Source organism: Bufo gargarizans, chromosome 9 (assembly GCF_014858855.1).
Source record: "Bufo gargarizans isolate SCDJY-AF-19 chromosome 9, ASM1485885v1, whole genome shotgun sequence".
In the NCBI taxonomy this organism is placed as follows: Eukaryota; Metazoa; Chordata; class Amphibia; order Anura; family Bufonidae; genus Bufo; species Bufo gargarizans.
The window spans coordinates 21,177,683-21,203,892 of NC_058088.1; the positions used below are offsets into that span (position 1 = coordinate 21,177,683).

At 43.0% G+C, this 26,210-nt stretch overlaps 1 protein-coding gene across 2 annotated transcripts in view; it reads left to right on the forward strand.

Annotated features, from left to right (window-relative positions):
- The first annotated feature begins 13,038 nt into the window (after positions 1-13,038).
- Positions 13,039-26,210, forward strand: part of LOC122946171 (H-2 class II histocompatibility antigen, E-S beta chain-like) — a 45,281-nt gene continuing 32,109 nt past the window's right edge. For both annotated transcript variants that reach the window (XM_044305578.1, XM_044305579.1), the window contains exon 1: positions 13,039-13,191. In XM_044305578.1, the coding sequence (XP_044161513.1) occupies positions 13,098-13,191 (94 nt within the window). In that variant the 5' untranslated portion in view covers positions 13,039-13,097. The remainder of the gene's footprint in view (positions 13,192-26,210) is intronic.

Consider the following 26,210-nt stretch of genomic DNA (forward strand, 5'->3'; position numbering starts at 1 on the left):
GCCACCCACCTCCCCACTCTGTCACCGGGTCACTCTGTGGTCTCCTGATGCTGCTGCCACCTCACCACTCAGGTCTCCACATGCTGCTGTTGCCACCTCCACACTATGTCATTGTGCCACTCTGTGGTCTCCTCATGCTGCTGCCAACTCACAACTCTGTCTCTGGGTCCCTCTGTGGTCTCCTCGTGATGCTGCCAATTCACAACTCATTGTGCCACTCTGTGGCCTCCTCATGCTGCTGCCACCTCTACACTATGTTACCTTGCCAGTCTGTGGCCTCCTTTTGCTTCTGCTGCTACTTCCACACTCTGTCATTGTGCCACTCTGTGGACTCCTCATGCTGCTGCCACTTTACAACTCTGTGGTCTCCTCATGCTGCTGCCATATCACCACTCTGTGGTCTTGTCATGCTGCTGCCAAATCACCACTCTATTGTCTCCTCATGCTGCTGCTACCTCAACACTATGTCACCTTGCCACTCGGTGGTCTCCTCATGCTGCTGCCAACTCACAACTCTGTCTCTGGGCAACTCTGTGGTCTCCTTATGCTGCTGCTGCCACCTCCACACTCTGTCATTGTGCCGCTCTGTGGCCTCCTCATGCTGCTTCTGCCACCTCCACACTATGTCACCTTGCCACTCTGTGGCCTCCTAATGCTGCTGCTAATTCAACACTATGTCACCTTTCCAGTCTGTGGCCTCCTCATGCTGCTGCTGCCATCTCCACACTATGTCACCTTTCCAGTCTGTGGTCTCATCATGCTGCTGCTACCTCAACACTATGTCATTGGGCCACTCTGTGGCCTTCTTAAGCTGTTCTCCCACCCTCCCCACTCCATGACTGGGCCACTATTTTGCCTTTTTGGCCTGGTTAACATCATCATTTTTTTGACCCTTCTTCTGATCTGTCAGAAGGAAGGAATAATGAGACGCACAACTGATCCTGTCTGTGTAGCAGCTGTAAGGCCTGTATGGTCCCATCAGAATTGGCTTCCGATTTGGTAGCCAAAAGCAGGAGTGGGTACAAAACACAGAAGACATGCAAATATTCCATTCACATGTCATCTCTGTTTTGGATCCACTCCTGTTTTTTGGGGGGCTTTAGCAATACTGATGGATTACTGACCAAATGCTGATTCAGTGAAGGCGGATGCTCAACAGACAGTATACGTTTTTTGGGGGTTTATTGTTCTGTTATTTGGGGGTTTATTGTTCTGAGGGATCAGTGATGTTAACACAAACTTACTGCTGGCGCCCTCTCCACTCTGTCAGGGTGGCTCTACTTGTATCAGCGTTTAATAGAACAGGTTCTGTAGACATCTATGTGGAATCAGCTGACGACGGTATAAAAGGAGTGCGCTCTTTCACGCTACAGTAGGATCTTGGGCCTCTGCACGGTTCTTTATACCTGGCGCTAACATCGACCTGTAAGGCTGAGTTGACACAAGTTATTTGGTCAGTTTTGGCCCTGTAACTGCCCAAATAGGTGAAGTGTGCAGTTATTCTAAGAGTGATGCCTGTCATGTGCGTGTCATACTGACTCACAGTATTATTTCACTACCACAGCAGGCTCCCTATGCGTGTTACTGCAAGGCACAGTGTTCTACACCACTATACAGGCTCTCTGCAGCCAGTAAATAGTTGTTTTTTAAGGTGATTTGCTGCAAATAAATTCAGATCTAATAAAATCTTTTCTGAAAATTCGGTAAACCGGCCGAATCAAATTTTTGAGAAATTTGCTCATCTCTGGTCATGCTATTTCATCACACCTAATCATAGCCAATTTGGGAGCAATCTTAAAGAGGACCTTTCAATGCTCCTGACATGCCTCTTTTAATAGCTTCATGCATTCCCCAAGTAATAATTCTGGAGCATCTATTCTTATGGCTCTATGTTCTGCCATTCTTCTATTATTTCTACTAGAAGCTAAGAATGAATTGCTAGCAGTCTGCAGCAGGGGCGGACATATCGCCTGTGCAGCCGGTTCAACTGCACAGGGGCCCGGCGTTGAGGGGGCCCATTCATACTAGTGGCCACTTCTGGAAGCGCTCACTAGTATCATACTAGTGAGCGCATCCAGAAGCGCTCACTAGTATGAATGGCCCCCCTCTAGTATGCAAGAGAGAGGTGCTTACTTACCCCTCCGGCTACGCTTTCTCCCTTGTCTCCTCCAGCCTGACTGCGTACAGCTCGCACTATGACCTAATGCTGTACGCAGTCAGGTCACGTGACTGTGCAGCGCGGGCTGTTGGAGACCAGCAGGGCAGGCACTTACATCAGGACACCCAGGCGGATATGGAGAGCAGCGGAGCAGGAGAGGTAAGTTTTAATTATTTCTTCCTAGTCTGATCTGAGGTCTGATGGGGGGGTCTTTCACATCGATATGGGGGCCTGAATCAATAATTAACAACTGAAATTAGGGGGGTCCTCCTGACTCTAGGGGTTTAGAGCAAGTGACATATGGGGGGGCTTTCTATTTTATATACTGGCAGACATGGGGGGTACTATGGAGGAGGAACAGCACTATGGGGGCCTTATCTTGTATACTGGCACACATGGGGGGCACTGTGGAGGGGAAGGAGCAATATGGGCGCCCTATCTTATATACTGGTACACATGGGGGGCACTATGGAGGGGAGGAGCACTTTGGGGGCCCTATCTTATATACTAGCACACATGGGGGGCACTATGGAGAAGGGGGAAAGGAGCACTATGGGGGCATCTTCTGGGGCCCTATCTTATATACTGGCAGACATGGGGGCACTATGGAGAAGGGGGGAGCATCTATGGGGGCATCTACTGGGGACCCTATCTTATATACTGGTACACATGGGGGGCACTATGGAGTAGGGGGGAGAGGAGCACTATTGGGGTCTTTATATGGGGGAATTATACTGGCACACATTACGGGGGCATTTTATACTGGCACATTGTCAGGCACCATGGGGATAAGGGGAGGCGCACTATTGGGGCACGATATAGGAGTATTTTATACTGGCGCAAATTATAGGGCACTATGGGGACCTTGCCTCAACTGGGAGCACTAAGAGGTTTTTTGGGCACATAGTAGGGGACATTGGCACACATTATGAGGGCACTATGGGGACATTGGCTCTACAGGGGGCACTAAGAGGAGATATTTTTTATACTGCCACACAACAGGGCATTTTTATTTTTACTGTAACACATTATAAAGAGAATTATTACTACCAGGGGCATTATGGTGGGCTTTATTACAGTTGAGGGACTATGAGGAACATGAATACTAGTATGAACACTATGGGAGCATTATTACTTCTGGGATACAGTGGGAAATTATTACTGTAGGGGCACTATTAATACTACGTGTTGTCTGGTAGATAATTATTTCTATTGGTGGGACTTTGGGGAGCAGTATTACTGTGGGGGGCACCCTGGCACGGTATTAGCTTAGCACAATTATTTTTGGGGAACATTATTATGACAAAACCAACCTCGCCACTGGGTTTTGGAGGGGCCTGTTTGCCAGCCTCTTGCCCCAGGATTATGGCCCATACTAACTTTGAAGGAGAAGACAGACCAGCCGCACAGCTTAAATCTGTGGAACTGTTATGGGCAGAAAAGCCATGCTTGCGGCCGGCCGAATGTGACTTCCATGGAATTCGGGAACCCCTGCTCGGATCTGGGTGATTTTTGGATATGTTGTTCACCCAGATCAGAGCTATCCATGGATGTATACATTATGGGGATATGTGGGGTTTTGAGGTGTTTTCTGTGTTTTGGGGAAAAATGTGTGGTTTCTGTCGGTGAGTGATTATGTTAGCCCATTACGTTTGGTAATTGTATTTTGTTGATTGTGTCTCAGACAATGCCAGTGTGTTAGTTAATTGCGTCAAAGACAATGCTCACTGTATTTTGTTGATTGCGTTACAGACAGAGGGAAGGGGGTTTTGTGTACAATTGCTGGGAAGGTGTCAAAACTGTAAATGCATGTGATTGGCTGTTTTTACAAAACCCTGTGGGTGGTAACCTTGTTGGAAGATGTGTATATATGTCAATGCTGTGTGTTCAAATAAAGAGTTCCTGTTTTACCCTTTACCAAGTTGAGGCTGGTGTTTGGGTAACTGATCAACACTGGGGGATTGCTATACACTGAAGATTTGCTATACTCCCCTGGCTATACTATAAGCTCTTGTAAGAGCTGTTCCTGCTCTCTGGATATAGGAGAGGCTCACCCACTGGAACCTGGAGCCTTGTCGTAGGTCCAGGGTTGGTAGGAGTTGGTGAGACCTCAACCAAGCTTCGGCGGTTCGTGGGGTATGCAGCGCTTACAGTGTCAAGTGGAGTGCTTAGAGTCCTCGGGAAGCGCTAGGAGCATCATTCGACGGAGGTACCCGGTCGGGGTGCCAGGAGATCCGTTACAATTATGTTTACACTATTAGTGTCAGGGACACTGTTTCCTGGGCGCAGTTATTTTTTAGGACACTGTGTGCCAATAATTATTGAAGGGCAACTATCTGTGTGTAACTTGTATAGGGAGCACAATGGGCACAGTATTGGGGGTGGCAGGATGGGGTGTTTAGAAGGTGGGAGGATGATGGAAAAGTAGGAAACTAAGATATCTGTCAAACTGTGCAGAGAGAGGAGATTGCTGAATCATCATGGTGGTCTGGTCTGAAAGGAGAAGATGAGGACAGAGAACATCTACATCAAAGGAGACGTTACTGGATGGAAGAGGAATGTGGACCTGTATTAGGCTACCTTCACATCTGAGTTAGCGATTCTGGCAGGCTGTTCCAGCACTGCTGGATGCAGACAGAATGCCCGCCGGCCCTATTGACTATAATGGGGTACGGTAGAAATCCGGCCACAATCTGGCAAAAATGCAGAGAATCAGCGGGACACATTCTTTGCACAGGGGCCCTCTGCTGTCTGTGTTCGCCCCTGGTCCTGCAGTAAGGGTACAGAGGGGTGGTAACCAGTTGGGGGGGTTTACCTGTACAGACTCACTCTATCCAATCAGTGCTTCCATTTTCAGACTGTGCAGGTACGCCCCCCAACTTGTTACCGCCCCTCTGTACCCTTACTGTAGACTGCTAGCAGTTCATTCATAACTTCTAGTAAAAATATTAGAGGAATGGCACAACATAGAGTCATAAGAATAGATGCTTCAGAAGTATTACATGGGGAATGCATGAAGCTATTAAAGTAGGCATGTCAGGACTGGTGAAAGGTGCTCTTTAATGTTTTGCAACCACAAGTCACCGTGTAACCCTTGTCTTAGATCTAGTGCACAATTATCTAAAATAATGGAGGCTCTGTCCATATTTCAATATACTACAAAGAAATAAATGTGGGGGGTTCAGTCAGCACAACCCTATATGCAGGTGCACATTGCTATGGCGAAATACACATACAAACGCAAAAACACAAATGCAATGGCATTGCAATGGCAACCAGCACTCTGCCCTGCCTCTATGCTGGATGTTGAATGAGGCATTAGTGTACATTTTGGCCAAAGCGTTATAAGCCACTCACCACGTCAAGGTCGCCTCTATGAGTGGTCCCTAACACTAGTTCCTACCTGTTATGGGCCATGACAGCCACACAAAGTCCAGGGAGCGCAGTTACAGCATGCACGCCTGGCACACTCTGCTTTTAACCCCGTCCGGTGCCATAACAGCTTCCATCGGTACCAACATGCATGCTGAGCCCACTATATACTTCTCCTGGAGCCAAATGGCTACTGGTAGGCGCTATAATAGCAGACTCTTTTTTATACTGACTTTAAAACCAGCCTCCATCCAGTTAGTCTGCCCTAAAAGACAACTTTTCCCATTTTTTATACAAAGTTCTTCTCCTGAGTACAGCGATACCACATGTGTGACACTTTTTTGCAGCCTAGGTGGGTAAAGGGGCCCACATTCCAAAGAGCATCTTTAGGATTTCACAGGGCATTTTTTACACATTTTGATTTCAAAATACTTCTCACGCATTAGGACCCCTAAAATGCCAGGGCAGTATAACTACCCCACAAGTGACCCCATTTTGGAAAGAAGACACCCCAAGGTATTCCTTGATGGGCATAGTGAGTTCATGGAAGTTTTTATTTTTTTGTCACAAGTTAGTGGAATATGAGACTTTGTAAGAAAAAAATAATCATAATTTTCCGCTAACTTGTGACAAAAATAAAAAGTTCTATGAACTCACTATGCCCATCAGCTAATACCTTAGGGTGTCTACTTTCCGAAATGGGGTCATTTGTGGGGGTTTTCTACTGTCTGGGCATTGTAGAACCTCAGGAAACATGACAGGTGCTCAGAAAGTCAGAGCTGGTTCAAAAAGCAGAAATTCACATTTTTGTACCATAGTTTGTAAACGCTATAACTTTTACCCAAACCAATAAATATATACTTTTTTTTATCAAAGACATGTAAAATAATAAATTTAGAGAAAAATGTATATAGAAATGTAGTTTTATTTGAAAAAATTTACAACTGAAAGTGAAAAATGTAATTTTTTTGCAAAAATTTGGGTAAATTTTGATTAATAACAAAAAAGTAAAAATGTCAGCAGCAATGAAATACCACCAAATGAAAGCTCTATTAGTGAGAAGAAAAGGAGGTAAAATTCATTTGGGTGGTAAGTAGCATGACCGAGCAATAAACCGTGAAAGTAGTGTAGCGCAGAATTGTAAAAAGTAGTCTGGTCATTAAGGGTGTTTAAGCTAGGGGAGCTGATGTGGTTAAAATGGACAATCTGCCAAAAAAGTGAAATTTTGAAATTGTATCTCTATTTTCCATTAATTCTTGTGAAACACCTAAAGGGTTAACAAAGTTTGTAAAATCAGTTTTGAATACCTTGAGGGGTGTAGTTTCTAGAATGGGGTCATTTTTGGGTGGTTTCTATTATGTAAGCCTCGCAAGATTTGCTTCTAAACTTCTAAGCCTTGTAACATCCCCAAAAAATAAAATATCATTCCCAAAATGATCCAAACATGAAGTAGACATATGGGGAATGTAAAGTAATAACTATTTTTGGAGGTATTACTATGTATTATAGAAGTAGAGAAATTGGAAATTTGCTATTTTTTTTACACATTTTTGGTAAATTTGCTATTTTTTATAAATAAAAATGATTTTTTTTTACTTCATTTTACCAGTGTCATGAAGTACAATATGTGACGAAAAAACAATCTCAGAATGGCCTGGATAAGTCAAAGCGTTTTCAAATTATCAGCACTTCAAGTGACACTGGTCAGATTTGCAAAATATGGCCGTCCTTAAGGTGAAATAGGGCTGAGTCCTTAAGGGGTTAAGACTGAAATTTGTTCCAGCAACCTTCAGATCACAGTATCCTGCTCTTCAAAAAGGTCAGAGCTTTCCTTTTTAATACTTATCATTGCATATACTGTAGGCTTTGGCATAAATAGACATTTTCGTGTTCAGGAATAAAAGACTTTAAAGTAAAACAAAGGACAGTTTGTAGTACACTGACTCTAAAGTATTTAAAGTGAAAGTCATTTATTGCCTGCATTTATCGCTATTACATTTAAAGTGAAAGTCACTTATTTCTGCATTTATCAATATTGCATTTTAAGTGAAGGGTCCTTTAATATTTGTATTGATTATTATAGCATTTAAAGTAAAATGTCTGAGCCTAGTATTACCATGCCAAAATGTCTGAGCCTAGTATTACCATGCCACTGTTAGAGGATACAAAGATAGAGAGGATAGAAGGTGAAGAGCAAGAGAACCTGTCTAAGTCAGAAGAGTCTAATGCAGCACTAGTCTTGCCTCAAACAAATACAGCCCAAACAAATGAACTAAGACGTTCATAACATGCCAGAAAACCAACCCCAAAAATGCTGGAAAATTTGGAGCAAGAAGCAGCATTAAAAGAGAAGAAGTTCGCCTGAATGTATGATAAGTAGAAATTATACATTAAAGATATTCGTAGAAAGCTAAAGCAAGAAAGTATAAAAAGGAACTTGAGTGATATGGAAGAGATGGTAGAAGAATCTGAATAAGAGCTTATGGCAGACTATGTCAACCTGCGGTCGTTTATGACACCTTCCCAGGATATTGTAAGGAACATGGACACATGTACTGTGGTCACTAAAGATTTAGTAAAGCTCATGATAGATCTATCGTCTGCAGCAAACTATGATGAAGTTAAAGCAAGAAAGAGAATGAACAAGCTTTTTATGAGAGACTATGCTAAGTCCTTAGGTGGAACCACAATCTCTAGTGGGACTTCCTTCGCTAGCAGAAGTTCCAGCCCCATATCAGATTCCTTAAGTACTTCAGCCAAAAGATAGGAATCAGCTGAACAACTTGCTGAGATCAGAAATTGAGATGGAATCGAGGCGCAGCTCCAACTGATAGCTGAGAAGGATGCACAACGCTATCAAATGGAAGCTGAAAAGGATGCACAATGCTATCAAATGGAAGCTGAAATGGAGGCACAGTGCCAACAGATGAGAAGTCTGGAAAGGCAGAAAGAAGATAAGATCATGGAAGCCAGACTCAGAGTACATGAAGAGGATATGAATCAGAGTGATCTTAGGTTCAAATCTGTACTAAGTGAAGAAACAGACTCCTATTTATCTCTATACGCCCAGGAAAATGGAAGGAAATCTCCAGCACTTAGTGAGAAAATAAGTCATTATCTTCCATCCCTGCTCACAAAGACAGAGACTTAGTCCAGTGTCAGGAAAAAGGTATGTGAATTTACCCTCTATCTCTAACGGAAAAAATGAAGAAGAGGACTTATCTAATTCAGAACTAAGTGAGAAAATAGAACCAGGAGAATCTATTCCTAAATGTCACTGCAATGGTCAAGAAAATGTTATACCTATTGTCCCAACTAGACAACCACAGAGAACAGTCCTCGCTAGACTTCCCGTTCTGGAACCCATTGTATTTTCAGGAGACGTACTGAAGTTCATAGAGTGGAAGTCAAGTTTTGAAATGATCATCGAGCATCATTGCTTCAGTCCAGTCGACAAGTTTTTCTATCTTCAGAGATATGTTGGTGGAGAAGCAAAGGAAGCTCTTGAAGGTAACTTCTATAGAAAAGATGAAGAAGCCTACAAGCAAGCTTGGGAAAAATTGAATGCAAGATATGGTCATCCTTTCCTAGTGCAAAGAACTTTTAGAGAGAAATTGAATAACTGGCCTAAAATAGGTCCTAAATAGGTCCTAAAGAGCACTTCAGACTCCAAAAGTATGGTGACTTCCTGCATGCATGCAGCAATGCTATCCCACATGTACAAGGACTAAAAGTACTGAACGACTATCTAGAAAACCACAGGGTGCCAGCTAAGCTACCTGAAGAAGTGGCTTCTAGATGGAATTGCTATGTGACTGAACAGTTAGAACTAGGTAAGGACTTCCCAAGTTTTAAAGAGTTCTTTGCTTTCGTCAATAAGGAATCACGAATAGCATGTAATCCAGTAACATCATCTTATGTCTTAAAATCCTTAGAAGAAAGGCCTGCGAGAGATATAAGATGCACAAGAGCAACTAGCTTTGCAACCAACGCAGCAGCTAAATGTCTAGATACCTACAAGAGCAAGTTCAAAGTCACTACTGGGATCAGTAGAGAGACAGAGCCGACAAATCTTCAGACTACCTTCAAATGTATGTCCTGTGGAGAGAACCACTCCATACACAAGTGCCAACAATTGAAGGAAAAGTCCCCAGATGGAAAGAAAAAATTTGTACTTGATAACCAACTGTGCTTTTCCTAACAAAAGGCCATGTTACTAAGGAGTATAAGAAAAAGGCCACATGCAGTGTTTTCAAAGGACGCCATCCTACACCACTACATGAAGAACGTCCAAAGAAAGATAAATCCTCAATACCTAAAGATGCTGAGGAAGAAAATAAAGTATTGGTATTCTCTTGCAGAGTGAGGGAAGGAAAAAGCAATGGCACATCAATGGTTATACCAGTGTGCATTTAAAATCCTAAAATGAGGAACAAGAAGGTATACGCCTATGCGCTACTGGATGCCCAGGGTGACGTCACCTTCATTGTTCAATAAATCTACAAGAAATTACAAGTGAAGCTCAAACTCACCACATTTACGGGAAGAAACACATTAGTGAATAGTCAAAGGGTCAAAGGACTGAGAGTTAGAGGACTTCATTCAAACTTCACATTAGATCTACCTCCAGCTTATACAAAAGACGATATACCTCTAGATCGAGTTTGCATACCTACCTGTGAAACAGCCAACAAATGGGAGCACCTATCTGTCATATCTCATAAATTGTCCCCGCTGAAGAAATGTGGTGTTGGACTGTTGATAGGTTACGATTGTCCCGAAGCCTTGGTACCACGAAAGGTAATCACAGGAGAAAAGGGTGAACCCTAGGCTGTTCAAACTGATCTAGGATCGGGTGTTGTTGGAGGAAAACAGCAGATTGCAAACTCAAGATAGGTGACAGGATTGTGTCATCGAATATCTGTCCAAGAGTTACCAACCGTAAGTCCAGCAAAAGTAATCAAGATCCTTGAATCTGATTTTGAAGACATAAGTTCTAAAGAAAAGAGTGTATCCCAAGAAGACATAAAGTTCGTACACACTCTAGAAGAAAGCATTAAGCAGACTCAACAAGGTCATCTTGAAATGTCCTTACCCTTTAGGAAACAACCTTGTCTGCCAAATAGTAGAGATATTGCCCTAGCAAGATTGAAGTGTTTGAAGAAAAAGATGGAAAGAGATCCCAAATTCAAGAAGGATTATTTGAAATTCATGGAAGGCATTCTTGAAGAAGGACATGCAGAGAAAATCAATAGTCGACCTAAAGAAGAAGTGTGGTACATCCCACATCAAAGAGTTTGCCACTCAAGAAAACCAGATAAGATTAGAGTAGTATTTGATTGCTCAGCAAAATACGATGCTGTTGCATGGAATGATCATCTATTAAAAGTATCAGATCTTAGGAACACTTTGCTTGGAGTACTCTGTAGATTTAGAAAGTATCCCGTAGCAGTCATGTGTGACATTGAAAAAATGTTCCACCAGTTTCATGTAAAGAATGAAGATAGACACTTCCTGAGGTTCCTATGGTGGGAGGACAGAGATACAGATACAGAGCCAGCAGAATACAGAATGAAAGTAAACATACACATTGTCTCCAAGTTGTGCCATTTATGGTAAGAAGTATTCTTAAGAAAAACTTTTATGTAGATGATGGTCTTATAAGTCTAGAGTTCACAGAATCTGTAATCAAACTAGTGTAAGAAAGCCATGAGTAATGCGCAAGAGGAAACCTGCGCCTTCACAAATTTATCTCAAACAACAGAGAGGTGCGGGAATCCATCAGTGACTCTAAACAATGAAGAATGTAGATCTCAATTATGATCACCTTCCAGTTCAGAATGTACTTGGATCGGGATGGAATGTAGATGTAGACACTTTGCAGATGTTCTCCATCCAGTAATTGACATGCCGTATGGATTTCCAAATTTGCAGCATGTCAATTATGTTTGCGATTTCAACTGTGGATTTCACAGGTAAGAAGGGTGACATCTATGGGTAAACCGCATCAAACCTGCACTAAAATCCGCAATTAGAAATTGCGTTTTTTGGTGCAGATGTGGTAAAGGACAGATATCTTCAGTGCGTTCACCTGCACTCGTATGCAGGTACTCTTAGGCCCCTTGCAGACGAGCGTGTCCGAATTAGGTCTGGATGCGTTGCGGATGCCTTCAGTGATAACTGCGCGATTTTGCAGGCAAAGTCATTCAGTTTTGCCTGCAATCGCGTTCAGTTGTTCAGTTTTTATTGCACGGGTGCAATGAAATTTTATGCATTTTGCACACGCGTGATAAAAAACTGAATGTATACAAACATCTCTCAGCAACCATGCGTGAAAAACGCATCACATCCGCACTTGCTTGCGGATGCGATGCGATTTTCACGCAGCTCCATTCACTCCTATGGGGCCAGCGTTGCGTGCAAATCACAGAATATAGAACATGCTGCGATTTTCAAGCAACGCACAAGTTATGCGTGAAAACAAACGCACATGTACACAGCCCCCATGAAATGAATGGGTCCGGATTCCGTGCAGGCGCAATGCGTTTGCATCATGCATTGCACCCTCACGGAATACTTGCTCGTCTGCAAGGGGCTGTAGGGTAACTGCGTACTATGTGGATTACGCATGTCAAGTACACTTTGCATATTTTAACATGCAGAAATTGACCTGCCGTGTGGATTACAAAATCTGCAGCGTGTCAGTTGTTGCGATTACGCACCTAATATATAGTGGTTTTCCTCATAGACTTAAATAGTGTTGTTAACATGAATAAATTAGTTGCACCAAAATCTTCATGTTTTATTCATTTTTTATGCTGTTTTGGTGCGGATTTCACGCGGATTTTCCGTGTATTCACCCTTATAATTCTGAAGCTGTAGGGAGCCACTGTCTCTAATATCACCTTGTTTCAATATTGCAGTAGAAACTGGCTGATGCCACCTTGTGGCCAGTTTTCATTCTGTAATGTTAAAGTGTACCTAAACTTTTGAAAAATGTTATTAAACATAGGTCATCAGTATCTGATCGGTGAGAGTCTGACACCCAGGACCCCTGCCGATCGGCTGTTTGAGAAGGCAGCTGAGCTCCAGAGGTCATCTCATTAGTAAAAAAATCTGGTCCATAAAAGAACAGTCCGATCCTTGTCCGTAACGCGGACAATAATGGGACTTGTTCTATATTTGTGCAGATGCTACAGAACAGACATACGGATGCAGACAGCTGTCCACATCTTTTGCTGCCCCATTGAAGTGAATAGGTCCCCATCCAACCGGCAAAAAATGCGGAGCGGATGAGGACAAAAACAACAGCCATGTGCATGAGCCCTAAGAAAGGTTTTTTTTTTTACATTGAAAATCTTTCAGTACGATCGTACATTAGCAACACTGCATTTCTTTGAAGCACTCTCCCTGGTAACAAGTGACGACTTTAAGAATTTTTTTCATTGGTTCCTTCAGCAGGAACATAGAGTCCTGCACATCTGAAGAAGTAATGTGCAGCTTAGTAACATATTGTATTCAGTGCAAGTGTTCACATCAGTCTGAAGTACAGACTTTTCTGTGGAAAATGGGGGCTCCGGGGTTTCCAGAGACACTTGTATCCCTGCTGTTCTGTTGCTCACTTCTGACATCTGGTTTCACGCTGTGTAACGGCTCATCAGGTAAGTGGACCTAAAATATTAGCATGATACTTAACTGCTATGGCAGGGTCAGGACATCAGTTCACATGGACTTTTCCACCAAACTCATTGGCATATTGATTATTGGAGGTCTGACAGCCTGGATCCCCACAATCCCCAGAACCAAGGGGCAGCAATATCACGAAAACCATACATTACTATACAGTGCTTGGCCAGGCAGTATTGTGCTCAATATACAGTAGACTTACAGGGTGTATTTACATGAGTTTAAATAACTTTTTGCAGTTTTCCCATGAATACAATAAACATTACTTAAGTACAATGCATTCGCAAAGTCTTCAGACCCTTTCACTTTATTTCACATTTTATTATGTTGTGGCTTTGTGCTACAATAATAAAAAAAAAATCTAGTTTTCACCATCATTCTGCACTCAGCTCCCCATAGTGAGAAACTGAGAACAGAATGTTTGAAATCTTTGCTAACACTCAAAAGAAAAAACTAAAATATTGCTAAAGTATTCAGACTTGAGATGAGCAAACTTCTTGAGATTCCTTTGTGTCCAATTTTTCAAAAAGTCCCAAATCAATTCATCGAAGTTTCTCCAATTGCCCTGAAAATTGGTACATAACACACTCTAGTCTCATAGGACTCTAGAAATGTTTTAAATAAAAAATGTTATATTTTCTTGTTAATTTTTGACAATTTTTTGCTATTCCCCCCCCCTCTTCCTAAAGGGGTTGTCTCACTTCAGCAAATGTCACTTATCATGTAGAACAAGCCACTTACTAATGTATTGTGATTGTCCATCTTGCCTCCTTTGAATATTGGCACTTTGAGAATTCACGAATATCTAGAATATATATCACGAATTCAAATATTGCCCCTGCCGCTCAACACTGCTCCTTTGCTGGCATTCATTTTGCAATCACATTATACACTGCTTGTGTCCATGACCACCCTCCAATCCATCAGTGGTGGCCGTGCTTGCACACTATGGGATAAAGTGGTGGCCTCTATGGTGGCAGGGCCCATGGGAGTGCGCATAGGTCAGCGCTTTTTCCTATAATGTGCAAGCATGACCGGCACTGCTGGATTGCAGGGTGGTTGTAACCTCTGGATACAGTGTATAATGTGATGGCATTAATCCAGCCAGCAAAAGAGGCAATATGGACAATCACAATACATTAGTAAGTGGCTTGTATTAACTTTCTTTACATGATAAATGCCATTGGCTGAAGTGAGACAACCCCCCCTTTAAGCTCTTAACCCTATCAGCCCTGGAGGTTTTTATTTTGTTTTTTTGTTTTTCACTCCCTGGCTTTCCGGGACGATAATTTTTTTATTTTTCAGTTCACATGAGGACTTATTTTTTGAGGGACAAGTTGCACTTTTTAATGGCACCATTTAATATTGCATACGATGTAGTGGGGAGCTAGAAAAAATTTCTAAATGGGGTGAAAAACAATGCAACTCAACAACAGTTTTATGGGTTTTGTTTTTATGGAATTCCTGCTGTGGTAAAACTGACCTGTTACTTTCATTCTCCAGGTCAGTAGGTTTATAGCAATACCACATATGTATCATTTTGCGTTTTAATACTGAAAAAAATAAAAAAAACTTTGAAAAAATTATTTTTTCATCGTCATATTCTGGCCCTATAACTTTTTTGTAGTCATGTCTATATAGATGTGTGAGGGCTCACGTTTTGAGGGGTGATCTATACTTTTCATTAATACCATTTTGGGGTGTATGAATTTTTGATCACTTTTTATTTAATTTTTCATGGGAGGTGAGGCATCCATAAAACGGCGAATCGGCCATTTTTATGTTTATTTTTTATTGTTTATGTAATTTTATACTGGGGAAAGGGAGCTGATTTGAATTTTTGTATTTCTTTGATTTTTTTATATATTTTTAAAAACATTTACTGTATTTTTCACCCTATACGACACACCTGTCCATAAGACGCACATAGGTTTTAGTGGAGGAAATAAGAAAAAAAATATTTTTCATCAGACCTCAGCTCATACCCCCCAATGTTAATAAGACCTCAGAACAGACCTCAAATGTTAATAAGACCCCCAATCAGACCTCAGTTCAGATCCCCACTCAGACCGCAGATTAGACCCCCAATGTTATTAAGACCTCTATTTAAACCTCAGCTCAGACGCCCAGTATTTATAAGATTTCCAATTAGAACTCAGATCAGAGCATCAATGTTTATGAGACCCCCAGTCAGACCTCATATAAAACCCCTAATGTTTATGAGACCCCCAATCAGACCTCAGCTCAGACCCACAATGTTTATAAAACCCCCAATCAGACCTCAGATCAGACCCCCATGTTAATAAGTCCCCCATGTGAATCAGACGTCAGATCAGAGAAAATAAATAAATCAATTTACCCCTTCTGCTCTGGATGCCGCAGCCCCTCCTGAGACCCAGCGCTCTTCCTGGTCTGCACCTTGCTGTGACCCAATGCCGCACAGTGTGAGGTCACAGAGAGAGCCAACGCCCTCACACTGTACTCAGGACACAGAACAGCATGCAGCCAAGCAAGACCAGGAAGCGGTGAGTACAGAGCCCGGGCAGCGCTGCATTCACCGCTCCCCAGTCCTCCTGTACTAGTGAGTGTTTCCATAATGGAAGCACTCATTAGTGTTCACCCCATATGATGCACTGACATTTTCCCTCCACATTGGGGAGGGGGGTGCGTCCTATAGGGTGAGAAATACAGTATAGGGAACTATAATGTTATCATCAGATTGCTTCTCTCATAGACATCAATGCATTAGCAATAGAGTCTATGAGAATTTTATTGTGCACTGTGTTCCTATGGAGCCCTGCCACAGGCAGGGGCTCCATAGGAACTAATGTGCAGCAGCCTCATATCAGGAATACATAGGTTGCCGCATACACACTCCGGCTCCACTGATCCTTGCTAGGGGGAGCCGATACACACCTGGAAGCATATACAGCATCTGAGGGGTTAAAAGTATGCGATCAATGTTATCTGTTATATGTTTATACACACACACGTTAATGTCAGAAGAAAGAGTGGCTTGTTCTGCACAAGCCTCCAAAAATGATGCCTTAACGAGGACAAAATGTCTGCCCGTATTTATACAAGTGTTAATTATCAGAAGAAAGAGCAGCTTGTTCTGAATGATCCTGGAAAACTCTCCCTTTTAATTGAGAGCAGCATTAGTGGCATGTGGCTGCAATAGCTAGGGACCAGGCAGTAGATGTTGTGGGGCTGTTTAGAGGTAGTAGTAGTCAGCAGTAGTAGCCATATGGTATGGAACATAGTGGCAACAGCCATGAGGCACAGAAAATGATTGTAGGCAGACAGACAGCGGCAGTGGCATGACGTGGGCAGCAGTAGCAGCTATACATGATAGGGCACCATCATTCAGGGAAGATCTCTTCATCTTCCTCAGCTGGCAGAGTGTGAAAATCCTTACAGATTTACACCTCGTTCATTTTGTCAAAAGTGATGTTTTAGAGACTGACAGAGGACAACTTGCTCCGTTTGGGTGTCACAACTTCCCGTGCGGTGCTGAAAAACATCTCTGAGAAGACACTGGTGGCTGGGCAAGAGAGAACAGAGACAGCATATTGGGACAATTCTGGCCAGTGTTCCAGTCTATCTGCCCGGAAGTCCATAGGGTCAGGGAACATGGTATGTGCCAAAGAAAGGCCAGAGTCCAGGTAAGACTGAACCTGAGTGTTGAGGCGGTAGGTCTCCGTTTGCTAATTATGCCAGCACATTAAAGAAATGCTCCATCATGTTGATGATACTTACCTGGCTGCTGCTGTGGCTATTGCTGCTTGTGGCAGTGGAATGTCTGGAAAGTAGGTGACTCTGCGGGGGGGTGGGGGTGGAGAGGGTCCTCAGACACACGGGCTGCAGGTGACCGCTCACCGAAAGCTGGCGCAAGCTATGTACACAGTGTTTCCTTTTAATAAAGTAATTAAGTAATTTGGCCCCCCTACATTCCTCAATTTTGTTTTGATAGTGAGGGTCTAAAGACTGCTTTATGTGATTGATACAACTGTTATTACATAATCAAGGAAGCATACAGCTTGCCATTCTGTGAGGCGCGCTGGAGGACCCTGTTCTTTCCGCCTCTGCACCTCAGATAATTGTGTGTCATGATCATCATTATCTCCATAATCCTTCTGCTCCTCCACCTCTACTGGCTCCTCCTTTTCCAGTGGCAGCTCCTCCTCCATGGGACTTTCTCCTTGTGTCCCTATTGATACATTTTTGTGGCTTCTTCATAGGGCTTCAGTATGTGACAGGCGTCTCTGATGAGCTGCCATTGTCTGACTTTGAAACAACAGATGCTCCCTGCTGAGGTGGTCTGTTGCATGACAAATTAATTCACCGCTTTACGCTGCTCATACAGACGCTCTAGTAGCTGCAAAGTAGAATTCCAGTGAGTTGGACCGTTGCGGATTAAGCAGTGTAACCGCAGACTGTTCTGACTCTGCAAGTACCGTTACATACAAAAATTAACCAAGGTAACCAAAAAATCCCGGATAATCACTTTACAGGTAATAGTAATTTAAAATGTATTTTCACAAATGCCAGAAGTCTAGCTAGCAAAATGGGGTAGCTGGAGGCTATGGTACTAGAAGAACACATCAATGTAGTTGGTGTGGCTGAGACATGGTTGGACTCTTCACATGACTGGGCTGTAAATATTGAGGGTTTTACACTATTTAGGAAAGACCGGGTCAATAGAAAAGGTGGTGGTGTGTGCCTGTATGTGAGGAGTGATCTGAAGACAAGTGTGAAAGAGGCAATTGTGCACGAGGATGGTGAGGATGTGGAAACCTTATTGGTGGAAGTTCAAAGGGATATAAACACTGAAAAATAATACTTGGTGTAATCTATAGACCCCCTAACATCACAGAGGATATTGAAACACAACTGTATAACCAAATAGAGCAGGCGCGACAGGCTGGTACAGTGGTCATAATGGGAAATTTTAACTTCCCAGACATTGACTGGGGTCATGTTTCTGCCTCAACCCCAAAGGGGAGAAAATTCCTCAACTTGTTGCAGGACCACTTTATGGGCCAGTTTGTAGAAGCTCCGACTAGGGGCGATGCTCTGTTGGATCTGGTAATTTCTAATGATGCAGAGCTTGTTGGAAATGTTACTGTTCAAGAAACACTAGGTAATAGTGACCACAATATAATTATATTACCCCTACACTATAAAAGGCAAACTCTGTCAGGCAGAGCAAAGTTCCTTCAAATCCACATTTAGTAATTGCACCATTTTTTTTATCCCTTTAGGTAACAAGTATAAATGGCTAAAATTAACCCCCCCCCCCTCCCCATGGCTTACAGCTACTGTAAAAAGAGCAATAAAAGACAAAAAGAGGGCATTTAAAAAATACAAATCTGAGGGGTCAGCTGTAGTGTTTGAAGATTACAAAGGGCTTAATAAAATCTGCAAAAAGGAGATAAAATTAGCAAAGATACAAAACGAACAGCAGGTAGAAAAAGAAAGCAAAACAAATACCCAAAAGATTTTTAAATATATAAATGCTAAAAAACCTAGGTCTGATCAGGTAGGTCCCCTAAATAATGGTAAAGGGGGGGTAGTCACTGAAGATAAGGAAAAGGCAGAGTGCCTCTGTTTATAATTGTTAAGGATTCTCTAGGGACTGGTACAGTGCCAAGTAATTGGCGCAAGGCAAACGTGGTGCCCATATTCAAAAAAGGATCAAGGTCTTCCACTGGTAATTATAGACCAGTTAGTTATATATTATATAATGTTATAAGTGATAACCAGCATGGATTTACCAAGGACAGAAGTTGTCAGACTAACCTGATTTGTTTTTATGAGGAGGTGAGTAGTAGCCTGGACAGAGGGGTGGCTGTGGATGTAGTGTTTCTGGATTTTGATAAGGCTTTTGATACTGTCCCTCATAGACACTTAATAAGTAAAGTAAGGTCTATTAGCTTGGAAAGTATAGTTTGTAATTGGATTGAAAACTGGCTGAAGGACCGTGTCCAGAGAGTTGTGGTCAATGATTCCTATTCAGAATGGTCCCAGGTTATAAGTGGTGTACCCCAAGGTTCAGTGCTGGGCCCTTTATTATTTATTTTATTTATTAATGATATTTAGGACGGGATTAATAGCACCTGTAACGGACCTCCTGGCACCCCGACCGGGTACCTCCGTTGATGGATGCTCCTAGCGCTTGCCGAGGACTCCAAGCACTCCACTTGACACCGTAACCACCACAGGAACCAGGAACAGGAACAGCTCTTACAAGAGCTAGTAGTTATAGCCAGGAGAGTATAGCAAATCTTCAGCGTATAGCAATCCCCCGTGTCGATCAGTTACCCAAACACCAGCCTCAACATGATGAAGGGTAAAACAGGAACTCTTTATTGAACACACAAACATTGACTTATATACACATTTTCCAACAAGGGTACTACCCCCGTGGACCTGGTTGGGAACTGAGGACATAACATAGCAGCCAACCCTTACAGTTTAAACACAAAAACTATACATTCAGCAAACACAATGGCATTGTCTGTGACACAATTAACAAACACAATGGCATGGCCTGTGACGCACTCAATAACAGAATAGGCATTGTCTTTGACGCAATCAACAAAATACAATTACCAAAACACAATGGGCTCTGCCTGTGATACAATTACCAAACCTAATGGGCTAACTTAATCACTCACAGGCAGAAAACACACATTTTTCCCCAAAACACAGAAACCACCTCAAAACCCCACATATCCCCATGCATAGCTCTGATCTGGGTGAACAACATATCCAAAAATCACCCAGCTCCGAGCAGTGTTCCCGATTTCCATGGAAGTCACGTTTGGCCGACCGCAAGTATGGCTTTCCTGCCCAAAACAGTTCCACAGATTTAGGCTGTGCGGCAGGTCTGTCTTCTCCTTCAAAGTTAGTATATAGGCCATAATCCTGAGGCAAGAGGCTGGCAAACAGACCCCTCCAAAACCAAGTGGCGAGTTAAGTTTCGCCACTCATCTCCCCTTCCCAGTGGGTTTTCTCACAGCACCATATCTATTTTTGCAGATGACACTAAGCTGTGTAGAACTGTAAAGTCTATGGAAGATGTACACACAGTACAAGCTGACTTGAACACTCTGAGTGATTAGGCATCAACTTGGCAAATGAGGTTCAATGTGGACAAATGTAAAGTTATGCATCTTGGTAGTAATAATCTCTGTGCTTCATATGTCCTAGGTGATGTAGCACTGGGAGAGTCACTTATAGAGAAGGATTTGAGTGTCCTTGTGGATGGTAGATTAAATTACAGCACAATGTCAATCAGCTGCTTCTAAGGCCACCAGGATATTGTCATGCATTAAATGAGGCATGGACTCACGGGGCAGGGATGTAATACTACCACTTTACAAAGCACTGGTGCGGCCTCATCTGAAATATGCAGTCCAGTTCTGGGCACCAGTAGAAAGGATGCACTGCAGCTGGAAAAAGTACAGAGGAGAGCGACTAAAATGATAAGGGAAATGGAGGGTCTTAGTTATGAAGAAAGATTAAAAGAATTGAATTTATTTAGTCTTGAGAAGAGACGTCTGAGGGGGTACATGATTAATCTATACAAGTATATAAATGGGCCATACAAAAAATACGGCGAAAAGCTGTTCCATATAAAATGAGCTCAAAAGACAAGGGGGCACTGCCTCCGACAGAAGAAGAAAAAGTTCAGTCTCCAGAAGCATCAAAGCTTCTTTACTGTGAATCTGTGGAATACACTTCCTCAGGACGTGGTCACAGCAGGAACAATGGACAGTTTCAAAAAGGGTTTAGACGAATTCTTAAAAGTAAAAAACATTAATGCTTATTTCTGGGATTCGCGCCCCCACCTATCCCTTTGTTGAACTTGATGGACGTATGTCTTTTTTCAACTGTATTAACTATGTAACTAAGTCCAGAAGGGCATTCCTCGCCAAATAATAATGGCTGAAATAAGAGGAGAGTCTCCTGGACATTGCCAGCACCCTCCACAAGCTATTGTACGTTTTCAAAAAGTTTGGAGATTGTATTATTTCTCCCAAATGCATTGCAGCCACAATGTCTCTGACCACCTTACTTGGTTGGAAATGGTAGGAATGCAGCCAGTAGGATGTTTGCTGGTTGATGGACTTTAGCAACTCTCATCCATAAACTTTAACACCACATGGCAGTGCTTCACACAAATGATAGGAGAGAGGGTGAGCGATGCTTTGCCCTGCTTCTGTTGGGGATGGAAGCATGTCCATAGAGGAGGACATGGAGGAGGCGGATAAGCACCTGGTGTTGGAACCAGACAGACACAAATGTGGAGACCTGGCCTTCTTGCTGCGATAATAAAGACTGACCCAGTGGCTTGTGAAAGACATGTACAATACCTGCCCGTAATAGCTGCTCCAGGTGTCCACAGTGGTGTGCATCTTTCTGTATAGCGACAATTGCAAGGAGCAGCCAATGTTCTCAGCCACTTGAGAGTACCAGAAAGAGATAGCTTTTTGGGAGAAATAATACCATCTAGGAGACTGCACCACCATCAATTTGGCCAGGTGGGAGTTATGCTTGAGCACAAGAAGAGTAGATTTGTTTCCTGACCACACATTCATTAATGGCTGACAACGGAGATGGAGGAGTATCCTGAGCGGGAGAAGCAGTAAGTGATGATGACAACAAAAGAACACTGTACTGCACATGGATGTGGCCTAGCTGCTGCAAAGGAGACGAGTACTAGCGGGTGGCCATTTATATTTTCCAACTGGATTGGGTAATGTAGCTGCATATGCTGTGATAGAGCCGTGGTGCCTATGTTAGTGTTAGTGTTTGAACGCCTACGGCTTATTGTAATCCTGCAGATCTTGCAAACAGCAATAGTTATGTCTTTCGACACAGTGGAGAAAAACTGCCAAACGGGAGACACTTGTATGATTGGCTTAGGCTTGGCACGTTTTGATCCTGCACCAAAAGTATCAGCGGCATCACCAGTTCCTGAGCTGACCATAATAGAAGCAGATCTAGCCTGGCAGTTTTTTGGGAGGTTCTGGCTGCATGTTACCTCTGTTTTTTATTGCTTCCACTGCCACCACCCTCCTCCTCTACCCACTCCTCAGCACCTTAATTTGTCTCCCAGGTTCTTTCCAACACATAATCATTATCATTCTCACCCTCCATGCCACTTGTATCAGACTGTGTCATCGTGTGCTCTTTGGTCATCCCCTCAATTCCCTGCATTGAATTTGCCACTGTCGCACCTACTGACTCCACCCTGGCTACAAGTGCCACTATTATCACCACCTCCAACACAGCTATGCATGGGATCCCTGCCTACCCCCTGAACCTCCTCCTGATGGCAGTCCAAATGCTGACAGTTCTCACACAACTCATCAACAAGGAGATTATCTTGATTATCTTCCATAGAGCATGGTGGGGTTTTGTTGCCTGTTGTTAGGATAAAAGAAGGCATGACACTAGGAGGGGGCAGTGAACACAGAGATGTTCCTGATGTATCCTATCCACCTGTTGTCTTGCAGCAATGTCCGTGTTCAGTAACACGGCTACAATGCACTGAGATACTCAATTACAAATGGTAAATACATTTACCATTTACAATGATACAGAAGTTGGAAGCATGTGCCTCTGAAAAGTAGGTGCCAACGAGAGGAACTCTACTCTTGTGCAGATTCCTTGAGGTGTTCTCTGAAGCAGATCAGTTTGGTTACCAGGCTAATCAGGTCATCCAGGATAGATGGAACATCAAGACTTGTCAGTTAATCTTTTATGTGACCTGTTGGACCCTCCCAGAAAACTGCCACCAGCGCCTCTTCATTCCGTGATAATTCAGAATCTAGGGTGCATAACTGTATAGCATACTGCCCGACTGTAAGGTTGCCCTAGTGGAGGTGCAGGAGGGAGGAGGCAGTTGAAATGCTATGGCCTGGCTCCTCAAAGACCTTGTTGAAGGTAGTCAAGAATTGCAGGATTGCTGCATTCCTATAGAGGAGTGTACCAGGCAGTCAGTAGGGAATTAGTGGGCCTGTTGCTCAAAGTGGATGGTACACTGGTTCAGGAATCCACAACATAGCTTGGGGTCTTCTTCATAGTGTGGAGGAAGCGAGAGATGCAGACTGGAGACTCCTGATGTAGTGACGGTGCAGATACTGCAGCTTGAGGTTTGCAGTACCAGAATGTTAGTGGAAAAGGCGTCCTGGTGGGCAGAAATGGTGTGCAGGTAATGCAGGATTTGCTCTTGGCTGCCACATTGAGTAGTCAGCTCATTATATACTTTTGGCAGACCCATCTTTGGTGAGCCAGTGGGTTCCATGGCCTGAACACACTGCTGCAGCAGTGTGTATGGCATTTGTTAACCAACAGATTTGGTTTTGGGCTAATCCTAAGGGCATTGTCCTGGAGGACCATTATTGCTCAGGCACCTTTACACAGGTGAAGGTGTCTTAAGTACCGGAGGTTTGCCAGGCATTGGCTGGGGAAGATGGAGTTGAGTGCACGCTGGCCCTTTAAGAGCTGGAGAGGGCATGTGTGTGCCCTATAGGAAGAAGATGAGGAGCTTTGCCGGCAAGCAGGCTGCATGGAGGGATGGAGCTACCCCGGTGGCCAGGCTCGTTGGGAAGTGGAGGAGAGTGGGAGACTGCCTGACATAGGAAGCAGGGAGGACCTGATTACATCAGAGCCTGGCAACAGGGAGATACTAAATTTCCTCCAACAAGGAAACACACTGCAGTAACAGCAATAAGATATGCATATAAACATGAAACATAGGACATAACAAGTATATATGTTTAACACATTATTGGATGATGGCAAAATATTGCATGGCCTCAATTTCAGTGTTTTTGTGTGTTTTGATACATACACTTGTGGTATATATACTGCCTGTCCAAAAAAAGGCAGCCACCCAAAAAAAAAGGTCACACACTCTAATATTTTGTTGGATCGTCTTTAGCTTTGATTATGGCACGCATTCGCTGTGGCATTGTTTCGATAAGCTTCTGCAATGTCAGAAGATTTATTTCAATCCAGTGCTGCATTAATTTTTCACCAAGATCTTGCATTGACGATGGTAGAGTCTGACTACTGCGCAAAGCCTTCTCCAGAAAATCCCAAAGATTCTCAATGGGGTTAAGGTCTGGACTCTGTGGTGGCCAATCCATGTGTGAAAATGATGTCTCATGCTCCCTGAACCACTCTTTCACAAATTGAGCCCGATGAATCCTGGCATTGTCATCTTGGAATATGCCCGTGCCATCAGGGAAGAAAAAATCCATTGATGGAATAACCTGGTCATTCAGTATGTTCAGGTAGTCCGCTGACCTCATTCTTGGAGCACATACTGTTGCTGAACCTAGATCTGACCAACTGCAGCAACCCCAGATCATAGCACTGCCCCCACAGGCTTGTACAGTAGGCACTAGGCATGATGGGTGCATCATTTCATCTTCCTCTCTTCTTACCCTGATGCGCCCATCACTCTGGAACAGGGTAAATCTTGACCCATCAGACCACATGACCTTCTTCCATTGCTCCAGAGTCCAATCTTAATGCTCCCTAGCAAATTGAAGCCCTATTATCACTGATTAGTGGTTTTCTTATGACTATACAGCTGTTCAGTCCCAATCCCTTGAGTTCCCTTCGCATTGTGCGTGTGGAAATGTTCTTACATGAGTTCTACTGTTGTTTTTCTTTGATTTGATTTCACCAAACGTTTAAGTGATCGCTGATCACGATCATTCAGGATTTTTTTCCTGCCACATTTCTTCCTCGAATACGATGGGTCCCCACTATCCTTCCAGTTTTTAATAATGCGTTGGACAGTTCTTAACCCAATTTCAGTAGTTTCTGCAATCTCCTCAGATGTTTTCTCTGCTTGATGCATGCCAATTATTTGACCCTTCTCAAACAGACTAACATCTTTTCCACGACCACGAGATGTGTCTTTCGACATGGTTGTTTAAGAAATGAGAAGCAACTCATTGCACCAGATGGGGTTAAATAACTTGTTGCCAGCTGAAAGATAATCGCCCATGCAGTAATTATCCAATAGGAGCATACCTATTTGCTTAGTTAAATCCAGGTGGCTCCCTCCCCTTTGTTTGAATCCACGCCACGGTCACCACATCTGCGCCGTGCAATTTACTGTCACACCCGATATGAGTGGTATTTTCTGTAGTACTATTGTCATCAGTTTAATCCCTGTTACGTAACGTCCCCAATCTGGGGTCCATTTATTAAATAGATTTTTCGAACGGGGAGATGGTTAAAAAAACGCTGGCTCCCTCCCCTTTGTTTGAATCCACGCCACGGTCACTGCGTCTGCGCCGTGCAATTTACTGTCACACCCGATATGAGTGGTTATTTCTGTAGTACTATTCTCATCAGTTTAATCCCTGTTACGTCGAATTGTGTGACGTGTGTCGAATTGATTAATCATTGTCGAATTACCGACATCCTGAAATAATTTTGTTCTGAGCTCTGTACTTGCTTTGTATTGGAATTGATGGGGATTTTTTAAATTGTCTGCATTATTTCTAATAAACTATTAAGAGACTTTATTATGATTTTTTTTATTTTATGTATTAAAAACCCATACAACTTAAAAAAAAAAAAAAAGAATAATAATGTTTTTTCTATGAAAAATTATCCAGCCGATCGCTTTTAGTCTGATCATAATGAAGCAACGGCCTTATCTGGGGTGTGGCAACATTGCCAACACACTCATAGAGGTGATAATCGCTTCATTGTGATACGCAAGCCCCTTCACCACAACAAGGTACCGATCATGAAGGGGAATTGATACATGTATGTGCCTTTTTTTTGTTTTGTTTTTGCAGCCACAGTGCAGCACTAGAGGCCAGAAAAATTAGGCATGTACACATGCCTGAAAAACTAGGTATTGTTGCAGCCTCTGCTGTAGCAGCGTCTGGAAAAATTGATGTTTTCCAGGCAGAAAGGTGACTAAAACATTGCGGCTTGAACCCTAGTT